Below are 22,937 nucleotides of genomic sequence, written 5' to 3'. Positions count from 1 at the left end.
TGGCTCACTGCAACCTCCACCTCCAAGGTTCAAGCGATTCTCCCACCTCAGCTTCTCAAGTGGCTAATTTTTGTATGTTTTTTAAGTAGAGACAGGGTTTTGCCATGTTGGCTGGGTTGGTCTTGAACTCCTGACCTCAACTGATCTATCCATCTCGGCCTCCCAAAGTGCTGGGATTATAGGCGTCAGCCACCATGCCTGGCCCCAAGCGGTATTTTCACTATTTTTGACTTCATGAATGTTACTTATAAGTTCTCCAATTTTGTCCTTTTACCATCTATTTTCACTTTAAAAAAAGAAATTATTTATTGTTTGAGATGATATCTCACTTTGTCACCCAGACTGGAATGCAGTGGCAGCTATCTCAGCTCACTGCAATCTCCACCTCCCAGAGTCTCCTGGGTTCAAGCGATTCTCCTACATCAGCCTCCATGGCTGGCTAACTTTTGTATGGTCAACACGGGGTTTGACCATGTTGGCCAAGCTGGTCTCAAACTCCTAACCTCAAGTAATCTGCCCATGTCAGCCTCTCAAAGTGTTGGGATTTCAGACATATTTTCACTTCTATAATCAGAATCTTTTATAACCAGAGCTTTGATGTTCTCTCCTTCTCTTCTTTCAAAGCTCTCTAAAAGTCGGTGTGTTTTAAGGATGACTACATTTAAAAGACAAGATGGAAGGCTGAGAAAGCAACGGGGTGTGGGGTGGGCAACATAAACAACTAAGTTCATCACTGTGTGAAGCCCCTCATGACCAAGATGACTCTTCTACAGAATGTATTTGTAGAAAATAAGTTTAAGAGTTAAGTGTCCAAGAGTCAAACAACAGACCTGAATGTTATTTAGGGGAGAAAAGGGATTCCTAAGATAATCTATTTAAAAATCACTATACAATCCCTACTTATAGTTCCTGCTGATATAGTCTAACTGAGGCTCAAGCACAAGTCCAAGGCACACAGAAAACAAATGATCAAGGGTCTCAACACAAAACGAAGTGGCCCATGCAATGGCTTGTTAACCATCCATCACTTGTTGCCTTCAGGCCTCACACAGGTATCACCTTCCAACTCAACTATTCACTCTTTCCCCAGGCAAGAGGAAAGAACGTGATCTCTCTCTTCCAACAAGACAGAAGACCTTCACTTGGTTCCTCACCCACTATTCTACTCTTCCAACCTTGTTGATAGAAATGGGGACAATAGTAGAACGAGAAAAGGTAACTCCAACCTAGGCACTGCTCTCAGTGGTATCTGAAAGATTAAGAACTTGCTTCTGGCCACCACAATATCATATAGCTACAAGATTTTTGTGCTTTTACAAAAGATGTTAGAATTTTGTAACACGAATCATTTGTTTTTTGTTTATTCTATGCTTAAAAATGTTCAGCTATAGGTATCTTTATTAGGACACAAGTGGGGATGGAAAATTATAGTATATATACCATAGTATATAATAGAACTAATTGAAGAAACTAATTTAGAACTTTATTCTTTATTTAATGGTTCTCCAATAAAAGGGTTAGTACTCACTGGATTCTAAATCTAGAAATGGATATCCAAATTTAGGGGCAGAGAAGAGAGCTAGGAAAAGCCCTAGTTTGCTCATCAGCCCTGAGTTCTAGTCCAAGTTTGCCACCTGTTGTGAAATTTTATTCCATTATGACTAAATCTCTCAAAGGATATATGGGAGAAGTATTAGATAATTCTAAAATGAAACCAAGATATACATTTTAAAATCAGGACTTAGTTCACAGTCCAAATCACAGAAAGACAACTAAGTCGTGAGAGGCAGTCACTATGAAACCAGAAGAAATAATCACTGAATACACAAAGAAGAGGTCAGATTACAAAAGAGCACATAAAGTATGAAAATGTATGCATATGTGTATGTATGCAATGTGCATGCACGTGTGTCACATATATGGAAAGAATAAGGTTTATAAAAACCACCTAAGTTAACAGAAAAAGGCTAAATAATATGGTTTCCTCTCTTCAAGTTAATAAGGAAATAAAACATTCTGAACAGTCGGGCATTTATAAGGGAATAGCTTTTATTATCAAGAAAATATATTTTTATTTAACTCAAGTCTGTTTCTACTCAAGGCAGAGCGTTTAGTAAGGTGAGAGGAGTAAAAGAGGGGCATGTATAGGATGAAAAGGTGCACAGGTGAGAGTGTTCACTGACACACATCTTATCCCCCTAAAAATCATATTTAAAATGTATACGAATACATCCCAGGAAAAAATAAATCAACTAATCAACTCTGAAAATCCTTCATTTCTACTTATAAATGACACCATGCTGACTATATATAAGGTTAAAACAAAATGTTGTCTCTGTTTACTTTTCAGTTTGGTGATGTCTGATAAAGAGGTGGGCAAGAACTTGTATCAGCCCAACAGTGACTATGTGGAGAAGTGGCAGTGAGGTAACTAATGTGACAGGTATCGTAAGTTAGCAAGGGAAACAGTACTGACATACGCGGGCATTCAAAAATACTGTTCGATGAATGTACAGAGTATGAAAATTCACTCTCATAAATTCTTTTGAGGTTCGAGACCGACTGCTAAACTACTGCTAGCATTTACTGGGAATATTTCATCCCCTTGAGGGCATTACAAAGCCCGTCGCTCTCTGACATGTCCAAATAGCTCTGGACAAAACAAAAGGCATTTAAAAAGGAGAAGGCGAGACCAGCCTGGGCAACACAGTGAGACCTAACCTCTATTAAAAAAAAAAAAAAAATTAGTTGGGGGGCTTGGTGGTGCACATCTGTAGACCTAGCTACTCATGAGGCTGACGTGGGAGAATCCCTTTAGCCTGGTAGTATAACATTGCAGTGAGCTAAGGTCACACCACAGCACTCCGAGAAACACCCTATCTCCAAACAACACCACCAACAACAATAATAACAAAAAATGGACAGGGGAGGGGGGGGAAAAGGGAGGGAAATGTCTGCCTGAGGTAGTTTGGGCTCTTCTGCACATTCCCCCACCTTTTAGTATTAAGACCCACTCAATGTCTACTCTCCTCCATATTACAGGTACAGACATTAAAAATGAGCCTAATATAATAAAATGTAAACATAACTAGAATATGCCAGAAAATATTTTACTTCTTTCTAGTTACATACTATCAACACTCAAATGAAATGGATTTCTCACAGTATAACACATAATGTATTATATATGTGTGTACATATATATAAAATCTATATATATTAGAATCCATTTCTTCAGAGGATCTCCTATGTGCCATGTATTAGAGATAACAATGATGAAGAGAAAACAGACATAGTCTTTTCCCCTCATAGAAAGTGCAGCCTAATGGGGAAAAGAGACATTAAATAAGCAAGCAAGCAGGTAAGCAAACGAAAAAAATACACATTCACATACATACCCCACAATACATGTAAAATCACAAAGAAATAAACAGAAAGAAGCAAGCAAATCCAAAAGGGTAAGAAAAGGATACTGTGAGTGAACAGATTGTTGAACTAAGCGGCCTGAAGAAAAGTCACCTGGTATGAGGAGTTCTAAGCAGACAGAGGGAACAGTATATACTAAAGTATGATGCAAAGAGGAAGCTCAGTTTGGTGGAGAAAGTGAAAAGCCAGTAAAGTGTAATTTATTTTTCACTGCAACACTAACCTCAATTTCACGAAGTTTGGCTCGTTTCTCCTCACTCATTTCAGAGTACTTAGAGAACTTGGACTCAGTCATTTCTTCTTTGATTGGGTTAGAGTACAAATGATGTTCTTCAGATTTGGAACTTTGAGTATCTTCTTCATCTTCACTTTCTTCTTCTTGACTTTAGAAATAAGCAGAATACACTGTATGTCAAGGCAGCAAGAGTGTACCATATTTTACAGTCCACATATTTTATTTTTCACTGTCTTAGAGCTTAAATAACATAAGCAAAACATAATACAATTTATACCTCAAGCATGTTTTGCAAAATATTCCATCAATATTTTATAGACAATTTTATAAAACACTTCTTTCCTCCACAGAAAAAGTTTGAGCTTCAACATAAGCATACTTTAATAGATTCTGCTTACGTTAATGTTATCTGTGTGCCTTTCATTTGCAACAAACTTTCCTTGTACCAGTTAAATGAAATGAATAATCAACAGTTTCTGCATACTTCACAGTTCAGAGTGATTTCAAGAAGCTTTATGTTTTCCATTCCTGAGTTACTTCACTCATATTGTGAGTAACAATATTCACAAATATTAAACGTTCTCATTTATAAGTGAGAGTTAAGCTACAAGGATGCAAAGGCATAAGAATGATACAAGGGACTCCTGGGACTTGGAAGGATAGGAGGGGCTGAGGAATAAAGACTATATATTGGGTACAGTGTATACTGCTCAGGTGACAGGTACACCAAAATCTCAGTAATCACCACTAAATATCCATGTAACCCAAAACCACTTGTACCTCAAAAACTATTAAAATGAAAATTTAAAAAAATAAAAAAAGATTTATGTGTGCCTTTAATAATTTCAGCAGAGCCTATAATCAATCTAGAAAACACATGAGCTTGAGTCACAGAGTTATTAGGAAATAATCAATGCAGCTAGTAAAGACCTTATCTGTTTAGCACATAACCTTAACAATAAAGCAATGTATACATTTCATATATTAGCAAATATAAGTATTCACATTTTAGTTGATTCTGAAAGTTGCACTGGTTCTGAGTCAGACAAGAAGAAAATAAAAACCTGAAAGACAGTCATGAGTAAGTCACTTAGGATACAAAGAAGAAAAACTTTCCTGTCCGTCCAGAAGCAGTCTAGTGGAAACACAAACAGGCAACTATGTGTAAAGCTGGTCAGTCATCAATACTAGTACAGGAGTAACGAAGTGTTTCTGAAGCACAAAGAATTAATGGGTTTAAAAAAAAATGTTTTATGTTCTGGGACTAGGTGGGGTGTGTGTGTGTGTGTGTGTGTGTGTGTGTGTGTGTATTATTGTCAAATAAATCTGGGCAAAACAAGATGCCCATGTACAAACAAACTCAGAATGTTTATGTATATACAAACAAAATTCCTTACAAACAATGTTGACTGTGATAACAACATTACTGGCATAACAGAACAAACGCTATTTTGCCTTTGAAACTTGAACCTTGCAAGCCCTTCTATGGTTAGTATTTGGGTACTAAGTATATTCTACAATAAGCAGAAAGATTCTTTTTAATATACATGTAGAATTATTCCTCATAATGTAAAAACAGTTATAATCAATTCTTTCCAAATAAAATTTAAATAAAGTTTAATATAATAAGACTTTCATTGTATGAGAGAAAAATTTAAGCCAGGCAGATAAAAAGAAAGTGCAGTCAATTCTGAATCAGAAAAGATATAGTACTGAGAAAAATCTGATACTAACTTTTAAATTTCTCACCCACTGGCCCTTTCTAGACATTACTAAAGTGTTTTACTAACTTCATCTTCAGAACTCCACAAATCATTAATATCGCTGTATAGGTACAACTCAATACCTATAATATTAGTATTAGGAAAAGTCAAAAACAACAGTTTAAAAATATTCTTTTTGGGAAAAAAGAATATTTTTACCTAACATATCTCATTAATTTGTCAGAAATTTCCTAATACAGTTTTTAAGTTTTTTAAAACACAAGAATTTCCTGATTTATGGTACATAAAATTTTACAAGTGTTTCAGATGCTTTTAAATTGCTGAAGTGTATGTGTGTTTATGTAAACAGGGATGTTTACTGAAGAATTATTCTAAGAGTCAATAAGGAAGTGATTTCATTAAACTGAGTCACAGTTACTATGAATCAATAATATAGCAGATATTGATTACTTAACCAATTCTAGTCTGTTACTTTTTTTTTTTTTTTTGGCAATTTCAAATATTCCTTAGTAAACATTCTTGTATGTTTACCTAAATGTCTGTTTTCAATCATAGATGAATACAGAACAGGTAAATAGATGGATTAAAATGGAATAATACCATTTTAATCATGGATGAATACAGAACAGGTAAATAGATGGAATTAAAATGATAAAGGTGTCACAACAGTATGTACAATAGTATTACATCATTTATGTTCAAATAGCTATCCATGTTTTTATTTACACAGAAAGGTCTAGATGGCTGAACATTAAACATTTAACCATATTACTTAAAACTTTTAAAATTAGCTCTATTCATGATTTAAAATATGCAAATATTTTTAATTACTACTATAATTTTTTCAAGGCCTAAGCAGTTTTTCTTAACTGGTTTTGGCCTTAGCTTTAGTCACAATTCGAGGTTCAAATCTTATCCCAGCTTATTCCTCTCGTTCTTTTTTTAAAAGACATGCAAGTTCAAGATTCTAAATTCATACAGTATTCAGTACAAATGAAACTGCTTTTGTAACTTTTCTTCAAAACGTGCTTTTTTTAAATCACATTTCTGCCACAAATCACAATATTGCCACAAAATACAGTAATTACTAGTTACAAAATCAGCCTTAAGTAAAGAGGCATTTCTGATTCAGCCACTAGAGAGTAGTAGTGAGGCATGATAAAATTTCAAGGATCAGAAGCTGTATGCGAAAGGTTTTTTTCCCTTGCTTTGTACTTTCTACTTTTTTACATTATTATGATTTATTTGGAATTCCTAAGAAAAATGAAAAATCTAAAATTATACTCCTAGTGATCCAGGCTTCCATCAACGTATGATTATTCCAACATCCATGCTAAAATGTATTCACATTCCAAACATTAACACAAATTTCAGTTTTACGCCAAAAACACTAATACCTTTATAGAAATAAAACTAATGAAACAATACTTTTTTTCAATTCAATGGCTTTTCTACTTTGCCTTCCTCCCAAATTAAACAATTATTTTGATGAGTACATATACTACTTTTAAAGCAGTGATTCTAAAATGGTAAGATGTAGCTAATGATAGGATCATGAACATAAGGGTTCAGAAAATCACTTTTTTAAAGTAAACTGAACTAAACTGTTCCCAATTTGTGCATTCCTAAACAGCCTCAGATAGCTATTTCTAATAGCAAGCCACATCTATATTTTGTAAATATTTTGTCATCATCACTGCTGACTTGTTCTGATCATACCAACATTTCTGGAAAAACATCATTGTAGACAAGTTTTTACCATCATATCAAACTGTGTTTCTATAACCTGGGGATTGATCACATTTTCCCAACAATCCAAATGCCCATTTATTAAATCCACACAAATGCCCATATTGTGCTAGGATACACCAGCTCTCTTATTTGAAAACAATAAAAGAATGCAAAATTTATAAAGACAGAAACCTGTGCTTTGTGTTTGTGATACCATCTCTTCCTACTCATTAAAAAAAAAAAACAACTCCCATTGCAATTTTAAAAAGTGTCAAGCACTTCCTAAAAACTACCAATGCAAATTTGCAAAAGAATTTGAGAGCAGAGATGCCTACAATCAGTGTCAAATACAAAAACAATTTTGGGGTGATTAACAAACAGCAAAATCAAAATTATTCTTTCTCCATATTTCAAAAGAAATGTTTTTTTTTCCCCTCTGTATTCATTCTTAGTTCTTCTGAAAGGTTTACATTTAAATAACACAATCTCCCTAATGCAATATTTTTCTTAGCAATGTACAATCCAAAAGAAAAGGAGTATAACCTTTCCTACTCACATTTTAAAAACCACTTTTTGTGGAGCCCAAAACAGTATTTGATGGCAAATGTTTGAAACAAATGCAGTTGATCAATTAGTACTACACAGTGAGAATGTAACCTAGCATAAAAAACTCAAAAGCAAAATGAAACCAGATGCATCAAGACCAGAAAACAAAAGCTCTTTTATTCACTGGAAAACCAATGGAGAACTAAAAATGATCCTCTCACAATTTTTTTTAACAGTTAAGTTTTCCACTTTGCTATTATTTCAACTACATGAAAAGGGGAGTGTATATGAACAAGAAACAGTATATTTGAAACTTAGATTCTTACTTTTGATTTTCTTCTTCTTCTGATTCTTCATGCTGGTCAAATAATTCCCATTTAGAAGTTGTAACAGCTGAATGGAAGAAAAAGAAGGATGTAATTCCATGAGGTAAACTAGCATTTTTGCAGTAGCACAGTGGAAGCTCAAGCTTTAGAACTGAAAAGTTTGTATTACAGAAGTTTTTTTTAATCTATGTTTATCAATTCTCTAAATAGCTATTTCTATGTGCCAAATCTCTTTCATCACACCAACACTATAATTCAAATTCATGAAGTGACGAATAATGCCATTCTTATTTCTGTGCTGAATGTTAAGATGTATTTCATTAAACCTATAAATAGTAACAATTACAGATTATTAGCACTAGGATACAGGTCTAAGTAAGTGTGAAAGGCAGATCTAAATGGCATATAATCAGTCTAGCATTATGCGAGAGTCAAAGCTTGGTCAAAGCTTGGTTTCTCTGAAACTGACCTCTGTACATTTCTACATAGGTACAGCTTCCCATCTATGTTTGCTACTAAAATGGCTTAACCTAATGCAGTGGTATCTTATTACTCTCAAAGCTTCCAAACTGAAGGACCTAAGAAAATTGTAACAGCAACACCAACCACAATAAAAGTGTACACTAGACACGAAATACAGTAACATTGAGTATTAAGGTTAAAACATGTTATAAAACATAAAAGGAAATTATATATATATAAGCACACCAATAATTAATTTCTAAGTACTTAATTTTAAAGTATTTATTTTACTTTTACTTACCCTGTGCTTCCAATTCAGATTCATCCACAGCTTCCCATTTTGATGGGGCAACTTTAAATATAGGCTCATTCTTCTTTGAGTCTTCGGTTGCATCCACTATTAGGGAAAGATAAGCCATTAACCCTGATGACTAGGGGATGACCCCAAGTATTAGGTTCATTGGTATTCACTATATTATTAAAAAGCAAAGTAAAATAAGGACATAGATGAACAAACAGTAATACTAAGAACAAGGACTATGACTAAACCAATTCTCTGCATCTGATGGCAAAATTCTGTATTAATTAAGAAAATACAGGTTAGTAATGTATCAAGCAAGTGAAGAAGTTGAGAAGTAAAACAAATCTTTAATACCTTTACCTAATGTTTAAAATACACAACTGCATACATTATTCAATATTTAAACATATAATTCAAATGTACCAAAGGGCTGTGTATAGTTGCTATTTTCAAAATGATTTTAAGCAGCTAGGAAAACTGAAGTTAAGTTAGAAAAATTAACAATAAATACAGAACTGATAAAACCAGATACCTAGGATTATGCATAATTGAGCATAAGATTTTGCTTATAATTTTCTGACAATTAAGACAAAAAGAAAAACCTACTAATATTTATAGGAGGCTGATTGTCCCAATAAAATGTGATCAGAAAAAAGGCTTCTAATATATTTATTAATACAAATAAATGTATTACTGGGTATTAGAATTTTAAAAAATCAGAAATAAAAAAGTTAATAATTTGATACCTTAATGAGAAACTATAACCTTTTTTCACATCAGCATGTATGGGAAATTCAAGTTTTGGTAACCAAACTTATTAGCTAGATTTAATCGGTTTGAAATTGGAACTTACAAGGCACTCCATCAAGATCATCATCAAGACTTTTTATAGGGACTCCATCAAGATCATCAATGGGAGTAGCATCAATAGGAATTCCATCTACATCTTCCAGAGGTGCACCATCAAGCTCTTCCTCAATGGGGGCACCATCAAGGTCATCTGGTACATCCTATAGAAATGTGTATTATTATAACATTTTCCTTTGCTTGCTGAAGTCACATTGCTTATAAGATTAATTTGTAATCCAGCCAAGCCAACATACCTGGATACCCACACTCCAAGGTACGATGTAAGAACATAGTAAGAATATATTCTATCTTCCACTTTGCTAAAAGAGTAGTCAGTTGTGTATTTATTTAATGTTTGCCAAGTGCTCACTGGTGCCAGGTACCATGTGAGGAAATGATGAGTAAAAACAAGTTTGGGTTCTCTGTTATAGAGCCTGGTAAAGGTTTTTGTTGTTGTTTTGGGCAGGGGGTGGCAACCAGGAAATCAGATAATCACAACAATATATACTTATCTGTAACTATGATAACTGCTACAGCAAAAAGGCATATCATACTATTAGCATAGTAAGTTTCACTGAAAGACGTCAGAGAAGGCTCTCTAAGTTTATGCTTGAGCTGCAATCTAAAGGGTCTCAGGTAAAGAGAAGTCCCAGAAAGAGGAAAGAACATGTATAAAGGCCAATGGTAGGTGGCAACACACATTTAAGAAACTGAAACATGGACTATGTGGGTTGCAACAGTAAGGCCAATTAGGAAGATCCTGCAGGAGTGAAAGTGAAAACATAATAGCTGACTAGCAAGGCAGAATTAAAGATGAAGGATTCAGTAATAATTTAGGAGGTTAAAAAAAAAAAAACCAGAATAGTGATGTATATTATCTGCTATTATGTGATGCATCTTTTCATACACATATTACTTCTATAGCTATCTTTAACAAAATAAAGTCATGTTATATATATTGCTCTATTAAATGCTTTTTTCCCGCTATTAATAATATATCATAAATCTTTTTTTTTCTTTTTTTGAGATGGAGTTTCGCTCTTGTTACCCAGGCTGGAGTGCAATGGCACGATCTCGGCTCACCGCAACCTCCGCCTCCTGGGTTCAGGCAATTCTCCTGCCTCAGTCTCCTGAGTAGCTGGGATTACAGGCACGCGCCACCATGCCCAGCTAATTTTTTGTATTTTTAGTAGAGACGGGGTTTCACCATGTTGACCAGGATGGTCTCGATCTGTTGACCTCGTGATTCACCCGCCTCGGCCTCCCAAAGTGCTGGGATTACAGGTGTGAGCCACCGCGCCTGGCCCATAAATCTTGTATCATTAAATAAAAACACTACTCATCAATTTTCACATAAGGACACAAGATAGAGAATTTCTGTTATATGTAATTTTTGACTCCTGGGTTCCAACAGTAAAAGCCCACTATTTAGTGGTAAACAATAGCATTTTTCACAAAGAAATGTACTTCACATATGTAACATAGCACATCACCAAGAAACCTCCATCCCAGATACAAATTTTAAAAACCATATACACAGTGCCTACCTCTGTTTCCTTTTCTTCAATAATATTTACAAGTCCTAAGAAAATATTTTGTAGTTTGATCAAAAATGGTTCTGGATAAATTGCCCAATCTTCCCATGCTCTGAAGCAAGTCATTACCCGTTGCTAAATAAACAGGAAACAGACAACAAATTTTTATTTTGGGCTATGTGTCTCAAATTTCAGTTCATGAGAATCACCATCAAGATTTGCTAAATTTGCCTTGAAACTGACAATTTTTTTAAACTTTAAAGAAAATAATTATATGTCATTACCATATTTAAAAAAAATTAATATCACCTTCTAGTTAAAAGAAAAAAAAACCCAAAAATAAATAAAATGAAAAATAAACAGTAACTATCTGCTCTTTATCACCTAAGGTCAGCTCCCATACCATTAGTACTACACAAGAGCCACATTCCAGGAAACACTTACATAGAAACTTGTGAAAACTGGAAACCTAAGTAGCCAAGTTTTGACCCGAATCCCTTATGGTCCAATGAAGTACTTCCTAATTCTAGGTAACACTTTACTCTTTATCTTCCCTCAACTTTTTTTTAAATTCTAACTTACATCAAAATTTAAGGTCAAAAACTTTTAAAATGGGAGTATAAAAATGGTCAGGCATCTTCCCAAACTAAAAATTTTTCTTAACAATGTCTTCTTTCCATGAAAGCACATTTATTTATTCAATTATAAGTAAAGTACTCCACTTGGCTTTTAACACTGATCTACAGCTTAAGAAGTCATTAAAAAATTGGTAACAGAATACACTTTCTAAACATGATTAAAATGTATGTCTTTAATCCAGCCAAACAACATATACCATTACAAAACAAGTGATTCTTCTGGATGTTTTATGAAAAAAGACTAACATTTATAATATTTAAATAATACTTAAAACTAAAATTAAACACCTGACAAAGTATCTTTAAAATTTTTGATTTTTTGATAAAAACAAAAATGACAGAATATTAAAACAGTAATTTCTGTAACATCTAAGTTTTAAATTTATGTCTCATATTTGACCCCCCATTCATTCAAAACACTAGGGCAAAAATAGTAAAACAATAAACGTACCTTAAAGTTTTCAGATTGTAAATGACCTTGAATTGTACGATAGGTGGCATTGAGGTCTGAAAATATCTGACATAACTTTGTTTCAAAACTGAAATTCAAATAATGCATTCTTTGAAATAAAATCTGTTTAAAATTCCTTTCTCTTTCAGTATGCTAGACAATGAAAACCCCTCCTGAACTTAAAATACTTACAAATTAGTCGAAAATGTATTAAAAATCAAGAACTAGGTGTTTAAAACCATTAGCTCAATTGCCTTAACTCTTAATACTCTAAATTTTTCTCCTACAAACTCCCCAACAGTCCTAAGTATTAGCTCCCTTTATTAGCAAGGAACTTTACACCTAGGATACATTGAACTATCTAGTCCAATTTATTTTATGAAACAGAAATCTTAGAAAAGTGACTCATCCAAGGCAAAAAAAAAAAAAAAAAAACTAATAGCAGACCTAAGAGTAGGACCCAGATCGCTCAATTTCTTTTCAGAGTCACTTCCTAGGGAAAAGCTTCCCTGTGCCTAATTCATAAAATAAACACAGTAGGAGAGCTCTGGGGTACTGAAGAAGAGATATTCATTAATTAGAATACAGCAACATAATTTCCTTTTGCCTTAGGAAACATTAACAATGAACTAAAATCAATATACTGAGGATCAGAAGAGAATACACTCTATAAATAGTTAATGGTATGTCTTTGGTCTCTTATGTTTGCCAGTATATACATTGTTTCAATTTATTCATTATACGAGTAGCTAGATACGCAATAAAAAAAAGTTATCTTTAACACCACCTATTTGTTCTACTGTCAATAACTAAGGAAGTGATATAAAATCTTTCCCAAAAATTGGTAATTTAGCTTAAGTGTAAGCCAATTTTTTAAAACAACCTACAAACCATGAAGAAATTCAAATTAGTCTTCCCTCAGTATCCCTGAGGGGATTGGTTCCAAGGCCTCCCATGGACACCAAAATCCATAGATGTTCAAGTTCCTGATTGCAAAATGGCCTAGTATTCACCTGTAACCTATGCACATCCTCCCATCTGTTAAATCGTCTCTAGGTTACTTATAGTACCTAATATAATATAAATGCTATGTAGAGTTTTCATACTATATTGTTTAAAAAATGTCAAGGAAAAAAGTCAGTACAGACAGAACTTTTTTTCTGAAATATTTTCAATTTGTGGTTGATTGAATATATAGATACAGAACCCACAGATATGGAGGGCTGACTATATTTCTTATTATTGGAGGATGTTAACAAAACAATCCTCTTTTCTGAACTCCTTACCTAACTTAAATACTTTATTTCAGGAATACCATTATACTTACAATTTTCTATAATAGGAAGCATTAGCAACTTTGGCTGAAGAGTTGTACAAAACATCAGAAACCAAATATAATCTGGCAATCTATAATACCAAAAGATAACACAAAATAGATTAGTATAAGCCTAATGTTTAGCTATAATTTAATAATGGCTACTAATTAGAAGAGTTACATGAAACTCAGTATCACCACTACCATGACTTCGGCAGGGATGAAATTTGTTAATTCATTTACATTTCAATTTGTTTGTAACTTCTATGTTAATGAACCTAAATTTCCAAGCAGAAGTAACATAAAACTGCATGGGAAAAATTTCATCAGTCATGTTCTTTGTATAAAAAGAAAACCAATTCTAATCCCAAAAGATGGCAGCTATCTCCCCTTTTCTTAATTAAATGTTCATAACATACCTTTTTAGGAAGGGGTGTCTTTAAGATGGACAATGACTCAGTAATGCAATCCACTATTTCTTCAGCAGCTTCAGCATTATTAAGACAGAAAACCATTGCATCTCCAATATCATTTTTCCTTGGAGTTAATCCCCGTAAGATTTCTTCCAATTTATCCCTCTGTCTGAACATAAATTGTTTTAACTTATGAATATTTAGATGCAATTTCAAATGCCATTGTAGGTTTTGCTGACAAACTAATTTCTTTAAAATCTACTTACATAAAATAAATCTAAAGACTGTAATGTATTAAGTCTGATTTGTGTTGTGTCCCCCAAAATTGTTAGAATTTTTTGAAGAACTTATGTAAGAAAGAATACCCTGTACAACTATTAAAAGATGCCAATGATGTTTTCAGCTTACAAATTAAGTAAATTTAAAAGTATGGGCATTTCTTCAAGAGTCTTCAAGAGTGCCCCAGTCCACCATCCCATGATACTGAAGAACTTTCATGTTTTTTACTCCCCTTCTTTGAAGGAAGTCTATTACTTTAGCACTTTTGCCTGGGATTAGGACAAACTAACTTTTTCTATAAAGGAAAAGACTGGCCTGGTACAGTGGCTCATGCCTGTAATCCCAGCATTTTGGGAGGCCAAGGTGGAATCACAAGGTCGGGAGTATGAGGCCATCCTGGCCAACATGGTAAAACCCCATCTCTACTAAAAATACAAAAATTAGCCAAGCACGGTGGCAGGCACATGTAATTCCAGCTACTCAAGAGACCGAGGCAGGAGAATTGCTTGAACCCGGCCAGGAGGCAGAGGTTGCAGTGAGCTGAGATTGCGCCACTGCACTCCAGCCTGGGTGACAGAGCAAGACTCCATCTCAAAAAATATATATAATTATTTTAGGCTTTACAGGCCATATGATCTCTATTCCCCTGCTGGTATAGCACCAAAGCAGCCAGACAACATGTAAAGAGGATTAGCTGTATTCCAATAAAACTTTATTTTCCAAAACAGGAGGCGGCCAGATTTAACCTATGAGCTGAGTTTGCAAATCCTAGGACTACAGTGATTATGAACATATACCTTCAGAAGCAAATACACTCAAACAGTATTGCACTTCACTGGCAAATGCTCTCATAAACAATGAATCAATGCAACAAGTATTAAGATTTATAAATTGCAGTAAAGTTCATACAGGCATATCTCAAAGAGACTGTGAGATCGGTTCCAGACCACTGCAATAAAGAAAATATCTCAATATAGCAAATCACACAAGTTTTTTGGTTTGCCAGTGCATATGAAAGTTATGTTTATACCATATTGTAAGTCTATTAAGTATGCAATAGCAGTCTGTCCAAAAACAAATGTATATGTTACTTTAAAAATGCTCTCTTGTTAAAAACGCTAACAATCATCTGAGCTCTGTAAGTCATAATATTTTTGCTGGTGGAAGGTTTTGCCTCGGTGTTGCTGGCTGCTAACTCATGAGGGTGTTGGTAGCTTAAGGTTAGGGTGGCTGCAGCAATTTCTTAAACAACAATGAAGTCTGCTGCATCAAGTGACACTTCTCATCACAGGGGATTTCTCTGTAGCATGAGATGCTATTTGTTAACATTTTACCCAGAGGAGAACCTCTTTCCAAATTGTAGTCAATCCTCTCAAACCCTGCACTGCTTTATCAACTAAGTTTATGTAAAATTCTAAATCCTTTCATTTCAACAATGTTCACAGCTTTTTCATCAGAAGTGGATTTCATCTCAAGAAACCACTTAATTTGCTCATCCCTAAATATCTCCTCACTCTAATATTAAAGTTTTATCATGAGATCACAGCAATTCAGTCGCGTCTTTGGGCTCTACTTCTAATTCTAGTTCCCTTGCTATTTCTACCATATCTGGAGTTACTTCCTCTACTAAAGTCTTGAATCCCTCAAAGTCATCCATGAAGGTGAGAATTAACTTCTTCCAACCTCCTGTTAATGTTGACTTTATTTTACATACAAAGAAAAAACTGAAACGGATTTTTAAGATTTTTATTTATGTATGTTTAATACAGACAGGGTCGCACTATATTGCTCAGGCTTGTCTTGAACTCCTGGTCTCAGGCTATCCTGCCTCAGCCTCCCACAGTGCTGGGATTACAGGTCTGGGCCATCGCACCTGGCCCACAAATGTTCTTAATGGTATTTGGAATGGTAAATGCTTTCCACAAGGTTCCTAACTGACTTTTTCCCAGACCCATTGGAGGAATCACTATCTATGGCAGCTAGAGCCTTATAAAATATATTTCTCAAGTAAGACTTAAAGGTCAGAATTACTCCTTGATCAATGGGATACAGAATGGATAATGTGTTAACAGGCATGAAAACAACATTAATCTCTTTGTACATCTCTATCAGAGATCTTAGGTGATCAGACACATTGTCAATGAACAGTAGTATTTTGAAAAAAAATCATTTTCCTGAGCAGGTCTCAATAGTGGGCTTAAAATATTCAGTAAACCATGCTATAAACAGATATGCTGCCATCCAGGATTTGTTGTTCCATTTATAAAGCACGGGCATAGTGGATTTAGTGTAGTTCTTAATGGTCCTAGGATTTTTGGAACAGTAAATGAGCACTGGCTTCAACTTACCAGCTGCATTAGCCCCTAATAAGAGAGTTAGCCTGTCCTTTGAAACTTTTTAGCCAGGAAGTGGCTTCCCCTCTCTAGCTGTAAGTTCTAAATGGCATTTTCTTACAATAAAAGGCGATTTTGTCTACAGTGAAAATGTAATTAAGTGTAGCCACCTTCATCAGTGACCTTAGATCTTCTGGATAATTTGCCACAGCATCTACACCAGCACTTACTGCTTCACCTTGAACTTTTATATTATGAAGATGGCTTCTTTCCTTAAACCTCAGGAACCAATCTCTGCTAGCTTTAAATTTTTCTTCTGGAGTTTCCTCACCTCTGTTTCCAAAGAACTGAAGAGAGTTTGAGCCTTGCTCAGGATTAGGTTTTGGCATAAGAGAATGCTATGGCTGGTATGATCTTCTATACAGACCACCAAAACTTTCTATCAGTAATAAGACTTTTGCTTCCTAATCAATCATTTGTTCACTGAAGCAGTACTTTTAGTTTTCTTTAAACACTCTTCCTCTGCATTCATAACGTGGCTTACTGTTTGGTGCAAGAGGCTTAGCTTTCAGCCTGTCTCATCTTTTGAGACGCCTTCCTAACTAAGCTTAATCATTCTAGCTTTTGATTTAATGTGAGAGAAGTGAGACTCCTCCTTTCACTTGGATACTTAAGGGCATTGTGGGATTATTAATTGGCCTAATTCCAAATGTATTGTGTCTAAGGAAATAGTGAGGCCTAAAGAGAAGGAAAGATGATGGGAAAACAGCTGGTCACTGAAGCAGTCAGAATACACATTTTTCTTTAAGTTCATCTTATATGACCACAGTTTGTGGTGCCACAAAATAATCAAAGATTACTGATTATCATAACAGATATAATAATAATGATAAAGTTTGAGCTATTGTGAGAATTATGAAAATGTGACAGACATGAAGCAAGCACATGCTGTTCGAAAAATAATGCCAACAGACTTGTTTGACATAGGGTTGCCACAAACTTTCAATTTATAAAAAACACTGTATCTCTAGAGCACAGTGAGTCAAAGCACAATAAAACTAGGTATGTCTATATTTAATTCTATACTCTAAAAATGCTTTTAGCCTTTTTTTTCCCCATGAGGTATATAGGATGTCCTCTGAACATTTAATAAATATGTTTCTCCTTCTTAAATCAGCTAGCTGCACTGTACAATTGCTGTGAGACCAATAATAGCAAACACTTCATGGTAGCCATCTCACAGCTCACCATACATGGCAAATGAAGTGTGAAAATTATCATGAAGAGGCTCTGCATAGCCAACATCTGATGCCACTAGCCACACAATAGTTTTTCCTCTTTATGCTGCATTCAGAGAAGTACGAATTCTAGAGGACCCCCAAATAGTTTCTGTAAGAATCTAAAGTACTCCAATGCTAAAGAAAGAAGTCAATCATGTTTAAGAGATCATCACTAATTTTATCAGGAGAAAAGTCAAGGACAATAGGACACACACCTATACTTGCTAAGATGTTTAAAATTATAAAGCACATGATGAAAGATGTTACTATTTTAAACATTCACAAGTGAAAAAAAATTTATTTTAGGGTTAACATTTTAATATGACGATTAAAGCAATCATTACAGTGTTTTTTCTGAATATGTAATAGAAATGAAAAATATCTTACTCTTCCTTAAGGGCTCCCTTTTTACTAGGTTCCTCTACAAAAGCTTCTGTTTCTTGCTCTTCTGACATTCCATGCAAGTATGGATTTAATGGTGGTGGCCTCCAAAAAGATCCATTTTTGAACATACGAAAATCTTCCGTCCGCCATTTAGTTGGAGAATCTCCCTAACAAACATTTAGAGTTATTATAAATGTCTAACAACTCAGAGTCAAAATTTAAAAAGTAATTGATTATACTTGCCTGCAGAATAGAATAAAGCTTCCACCTATAGTAAACATGGGCTGGTGTCTGGTTTTCAAATAAGAACCTAAACAAAACAAACAAGAAAACATTAAACTTCATATTCTTTTTAAAAAAAAGAGCTATCTTCAATTAAGTATAAATAAATGAAAAATACTATTTGCCTATTTAGTTATAAATAAAACAAAGATCCCTAAAGAGAACCTCACCCACTGCCATTCGATACCTACCCCCTTTCCCTTACCCCAGCCCTAGACTGCCTAAGTGACTGACATTAATACTCAGAAGGCATGCATCATGCTGAGTCTTATGATCATTTTTACTGATACTGTATCTGGCAATGGAGAGATTTTCCCAATATATAATTACAAAAGCAGTGATTTTACACTATTTAAAAAGTGTTAGTATCTTAGGATACCATAACAATTCAGAGGATTAAGCAATTTCTTTTAAAACCCATTTGTTCAACTGTATCTCACTTATGATTCTTCCATTGAAAAGCATAATGAAATCCTAGAGAATGCTAAAAAACAATACTATTTAATTAACCAAATCAAAATCTTACAGAAAATTGGTCTCAATACATTCTACTCTGATTACTAAAACTGCTTCTCATTCCACTGCAGAACTAATCCTATACTTTTAGAACTTTATTCCTGGAAATATTTTTAATTCCAAGAAATTAAAAGTAGTTTTAAAATGCATGCCTGAAGATAAACAAAATACGGTAAAAACATACAATGTAATATTATTTGGCCTTAAAAAGAAATCCCGAGACATGCTATAATATAAATGAATCCCGAGGACATTATGCTAAGTGAAATAAGCCAGTCACAAAAGGACAAATATTGTATGATTATACTCATATGAGTTTACCTAGAGTAATCAAATTCCTAAGAGACAGAAAGCAGAATGGCAGTTGTCAGGGGCTAAGGAGCCAGAGGACTGAGGAGTTACAGTTTTACCGGTACAGAGTTTCAGTTGTGGAAGATGAAAAAAGTTCTGGAGATGGATGGTGGTGATCATTGCACAGCAATGTGAATGTACTCAATACCACACTTAAAAATGGTTAAAATGGGAAATTTTATGTTACATATTTTTTTTTAAAAAAAAGCACACCTGAACATAGGATTGTTGATTTCTCTGTTCATAATCATAGCTTCAAACATTGGCCCTTCACGTACAACAAACTCTATCATTCGATGTATCAGGGCGAGCAAATTCCTACAACAACAACACAGTTAAAGAAAATGGATTCAGACCTACCACTATATAAAACTACACTTGACCTAAGTTACTATAATTGTGCAGAAAATGATTATTCTGATGACTAACACCAAATTTAATACCAAAAAAGTAACCTGGAGCATATGTTAATGCTTTGTGCATTAAGAGGGTGTGGGGCAGTGGGAGTAGGGAAGTGGGAGGGGATGGAAAGGTGAAGGAGGGTAGGAAACCACAATACAGCCTCATAGTAATATTTAATTTTCTAAATGTCACTTAATTTTATTTTCCAAAAGCAAAACATTAAATTATAAATCACAACTAATTGGAAAGCTGCAAATATTAATATATAAAATCAGTAACTTAAGAGCCTGCATGTTATTACACCCATCTAGATAGTTATATACTATCTCAGTTTAAAACAAAAAAATTCCTAAACCAAGCACTTTTGTGGTGCTACTAAAATGTTATAACCATGGCTATAATTTATAAAAATGCAAAACTATTTAACAAGTTTAAGGCCTGATTTAATTTAAAAAATCCATCCAACTCCTGTGTTTTTCTGGTACACATAGACCAGATGGAGTTTTTATTAAATCTAACCTTTAATGAGGCAACATCCCTTTGGACCACACTTCAAACTAGTTCACAATTCATGAAATGGATAATTCTGCCTGTATATTATTTTTTTCCCTCCAAAACAACAGAGATTGATATGCCTATACACTATCAATCAACAAAGAAATTATGTTGCCAAAGCCTTAAGTGAATGGAGTACTACTCTTTCCAAAATATTGCAAAATGGGGCACATGATGAGATGCCCTTCCCATCTTCTGTAACAATTATTTTCCAATATTTTGCCAAAAATAAACATATGTAATTTTTTAGTACAGTCATTTTACTGACTGAACTCATAGTAAGTCTTTATTTTTAAATCTGAAGCTGGGTCCTTAAATCGTGATACTTTATTAGACTCCAAACACAATTTTGGACATTGATTATGGTGTCAAGCAAAAATGACTCAGCTTATTTATAAGCTGCTTTTGATTTCTTATTTCACCAGTCCCCCACCATATACAGTTGGCAAATAACAATCGGGAAAAGCAAAAGGATATTGGCTCTTGCTACCAGGCACACACTAAATTACACCTTTAGCATTCCCAGATCAAATTATGTTCATATAACTGCTAGAATGTAAATAAATATATAGTTACAAAACAAGACAGACTTTTTTGGCCCTATAATGCCCTATTTCAGAGTACATGAACAATAAAATAATCTATCTCATGATGACTATAATTATTTTCTCATAGCTTTCAAGCAAACCTACTTCAAAGAAAATCTGTACATAGTGAAAAAAATTTAAGCCTAAAGTAAAAAAAAAAATTGCATCACAGTTTAAATCTTTAAAAAGGGGAAACTATGCATTTGAAACTACTAATTCAACCTCAAATTGTTAAAACAAAAAAACTAAAAGCATTACTTAATTTTTAATTTAAAAATTATTTTTCTTTCATAGAAGTAATTGCTCTGCAAACATGCAGTTCTTCAGCATTCATATGGTTAATGACATTATTTTGAAGGAAGGGAGATAATGTAAAGTTATGATTCAATTCCAAAACTCCCACTGGATATGAGCCAAATTAAAGCTACGGGAAATTTTATGTATAAGACTAATTACTAGGTGAACAAATGTTACACATCCAGAAACTTGTGTGAATTAAGTCAAAAGCAACTTGACTTCAGTATTAAAGATAGAGAAAAATTGTTTAGCAAGTTTAAAAACAAAGGATTCATCCTAATGGTGAGTGAAGATTTTCGGCAAAACGCATTCTCAAAATTTTGTTTAAAAATAAGCTGAGCCACATATAAAGCTAACACTAGATATGTGCTTTTTTTGAATGCTACAAAAATACTATCCTGTGAATGCTTTTATCAGTGGTGAAATACCCACTATAGTTTTAAACAGGCTTGTAACCGATAAATCTATTTTTAGAAAATTAAAAGTTTGTAAGTGTTTTAAAAATGTTTCATGATTATTTAAAATCAAAATCTGACAATTAATTGTTACAATTTGACTTCAAGATTACTAAAGAATTGTAATCACATTCTTCTTCCTTAAGGGATTCTGTTTATTTTAAAAATGGTGACTTTTCTATTAGAATAAAACAGTGTAGTACAAAAAGATGGTATGTTTAAAGTGCATTATTTCATTATAAAATGGTAGTTATCTTATTCTGGGCAACAACAACCAAAAAAAAAAAATTGTCTCTCAGTTATAATAAAACCACATTTATTGGAGTCGATCGTACCAATGTCTGGTCAAAAACTGTATACTTTCCCAATCCATCCCATGATGTTTTCCTGGTCCCCCGCTGCCGCAGACAGTTCAGCTGGTGTTGCTCACCAAGGCCAATGTCAAAGAGAATTTGGTATTCTTTTGTGTTCATTTATTATTCAACCAGTGTTGTGTTCCTGTGTTTGGGAAAAGGCTTAGCTTGACTGAGCAAGAGCATACCTACAGCATGAATTCTTCTGCTTTAATAGTGTGTTGAAAGAGGAAAAAAAGGAAGAAAGGAAAATAAAAGAATTCCAAATATCTTTGTTATCATGAAAAGAAAGTTTCTAGTATGTCCAGTGTTCATGACAGTAACAGGAATTTCTTCTTAAAATCAATTGGGGGAAAAAAAAAAACACAAAGCTATGCCTTCAGTAAGGAGAACTCAAACCAAGGTTATATATTAAATGCAGATAATTCAGAAAACAAGAGAAAATTAACAACAGATTGGGTCAAACTGTAATATAATCTGAAATTTACAATACATTTAAAACATCTATTTTCCCATTGCAATAGTCCATCATTATTAGACCAACGACTCCAAATCAGAGCTAATAAATACATTCTAACTACTCAAACTATAAACATTCCCTACAGTGCTAACAATAAAAACAAAAAAGATACTGACATAAAATTTCAAAGTATACAAAAGTTAGTTAAATTTGACACATCCCCCCAAAAAGTACTGGGAAGGAACCATTGCTCAGTCAAGATACTACCTTTTCCTCAACACCATTTCTTTTTAAATTCAGAAGGGGATATTGTCTATATTTAGATCAGTAATAATAAAGAAAAACATGTACCTTTCTGTTGGGATAACCACTTTGACTATGGCTTGCGACAGAGTCTGTATATGAAGTCACATCAGATAATAAACATAGAATATGTGAGTATTGTTAACAA

The 22,937-nt window shown here is 33.9% G+C and overlaps 1 protein-coding gene across 3 annotated transcripts in view; it reads right to left on the bottom strand.

Moving 5' to 3' along the window:
- Positions 1–22,937, bottom strand: part of U2SURP (U2 snRNP associated SURP domain containing) — a 56,044-nt gene that overhangs the window by 11,360 nt on the left and 21,747 nt on the right. For 2 of the 3 annotated variants that reach the window (XM_012437106.2, XM_012437107.2), the window contains exons 13-24: positions 22,838–22,881; positions 19,591–19,695; positions 18,472–18,538; positions 18,232–18,395; positions 13,959–14,121; positions 13,552–13,631; positions 12,225–12,312; positions 11,148–11,270; positions 9,605–9,761; positions 8,752–8,847; positions 7,989–8,055; positions 3,650–3,809 (exon numbers count right to left, since the gene is read on the bottom strand). In XM_012437106.2, the coding sequence (XP_012292529.2) occupies positions 3,650–3,809; positions 7,989–8,055; positions 8,752–8,847; positions 9,605–9,761; positions 11,148–11,270; positions 12,225–12,312; positions 13,552–13,631; positions 13,959–14,121; positions 18,232–18,395; positions 18,472–18,538; positions 19,591–19,695; positions 22,838–22,881 (1,314 nt within the window). The remainder of the gene's footprint in view (positions 1–3,649; positions 3,810–7,988; positions 8,056–8,751; positions 8,848–9,604; positions 9,762–11,147; positions 11,271–12,224; positions 12,313–13,551; positions 13,632–13,958; positions 14,122–18,231; positions 18,396–18,471; positions 18,539–19,590; positions 19,696–22,837; positions 22,882–22,937) is intronic. The other variant, XM_064378782.1, reaches the window with a different exon arrangement.

This window comes from Aotus nancymaae, unplaced genomic scaffold (genome assembly GCF_030222135.1).
Source record: "Aotus nancymaae isolate 86718 unplaced genomic scaffold, 86718_ANA_hifiasm-v0.15.2.pri h1tg000019l, whole genome shotgun sequence".
Classification (NCBI taxonomy): domain Eukaryota; kingdom Metazoa; phylum Chordata; class Mammalia; order Primates; family Aotidae; genus Aotus; species Aotus nancymaae.
The sequence above is the reverse complement of the archived record's forward strand: the minus strand, read 5'-3'. Positions and strand labels throughout refer to the sequence as shown.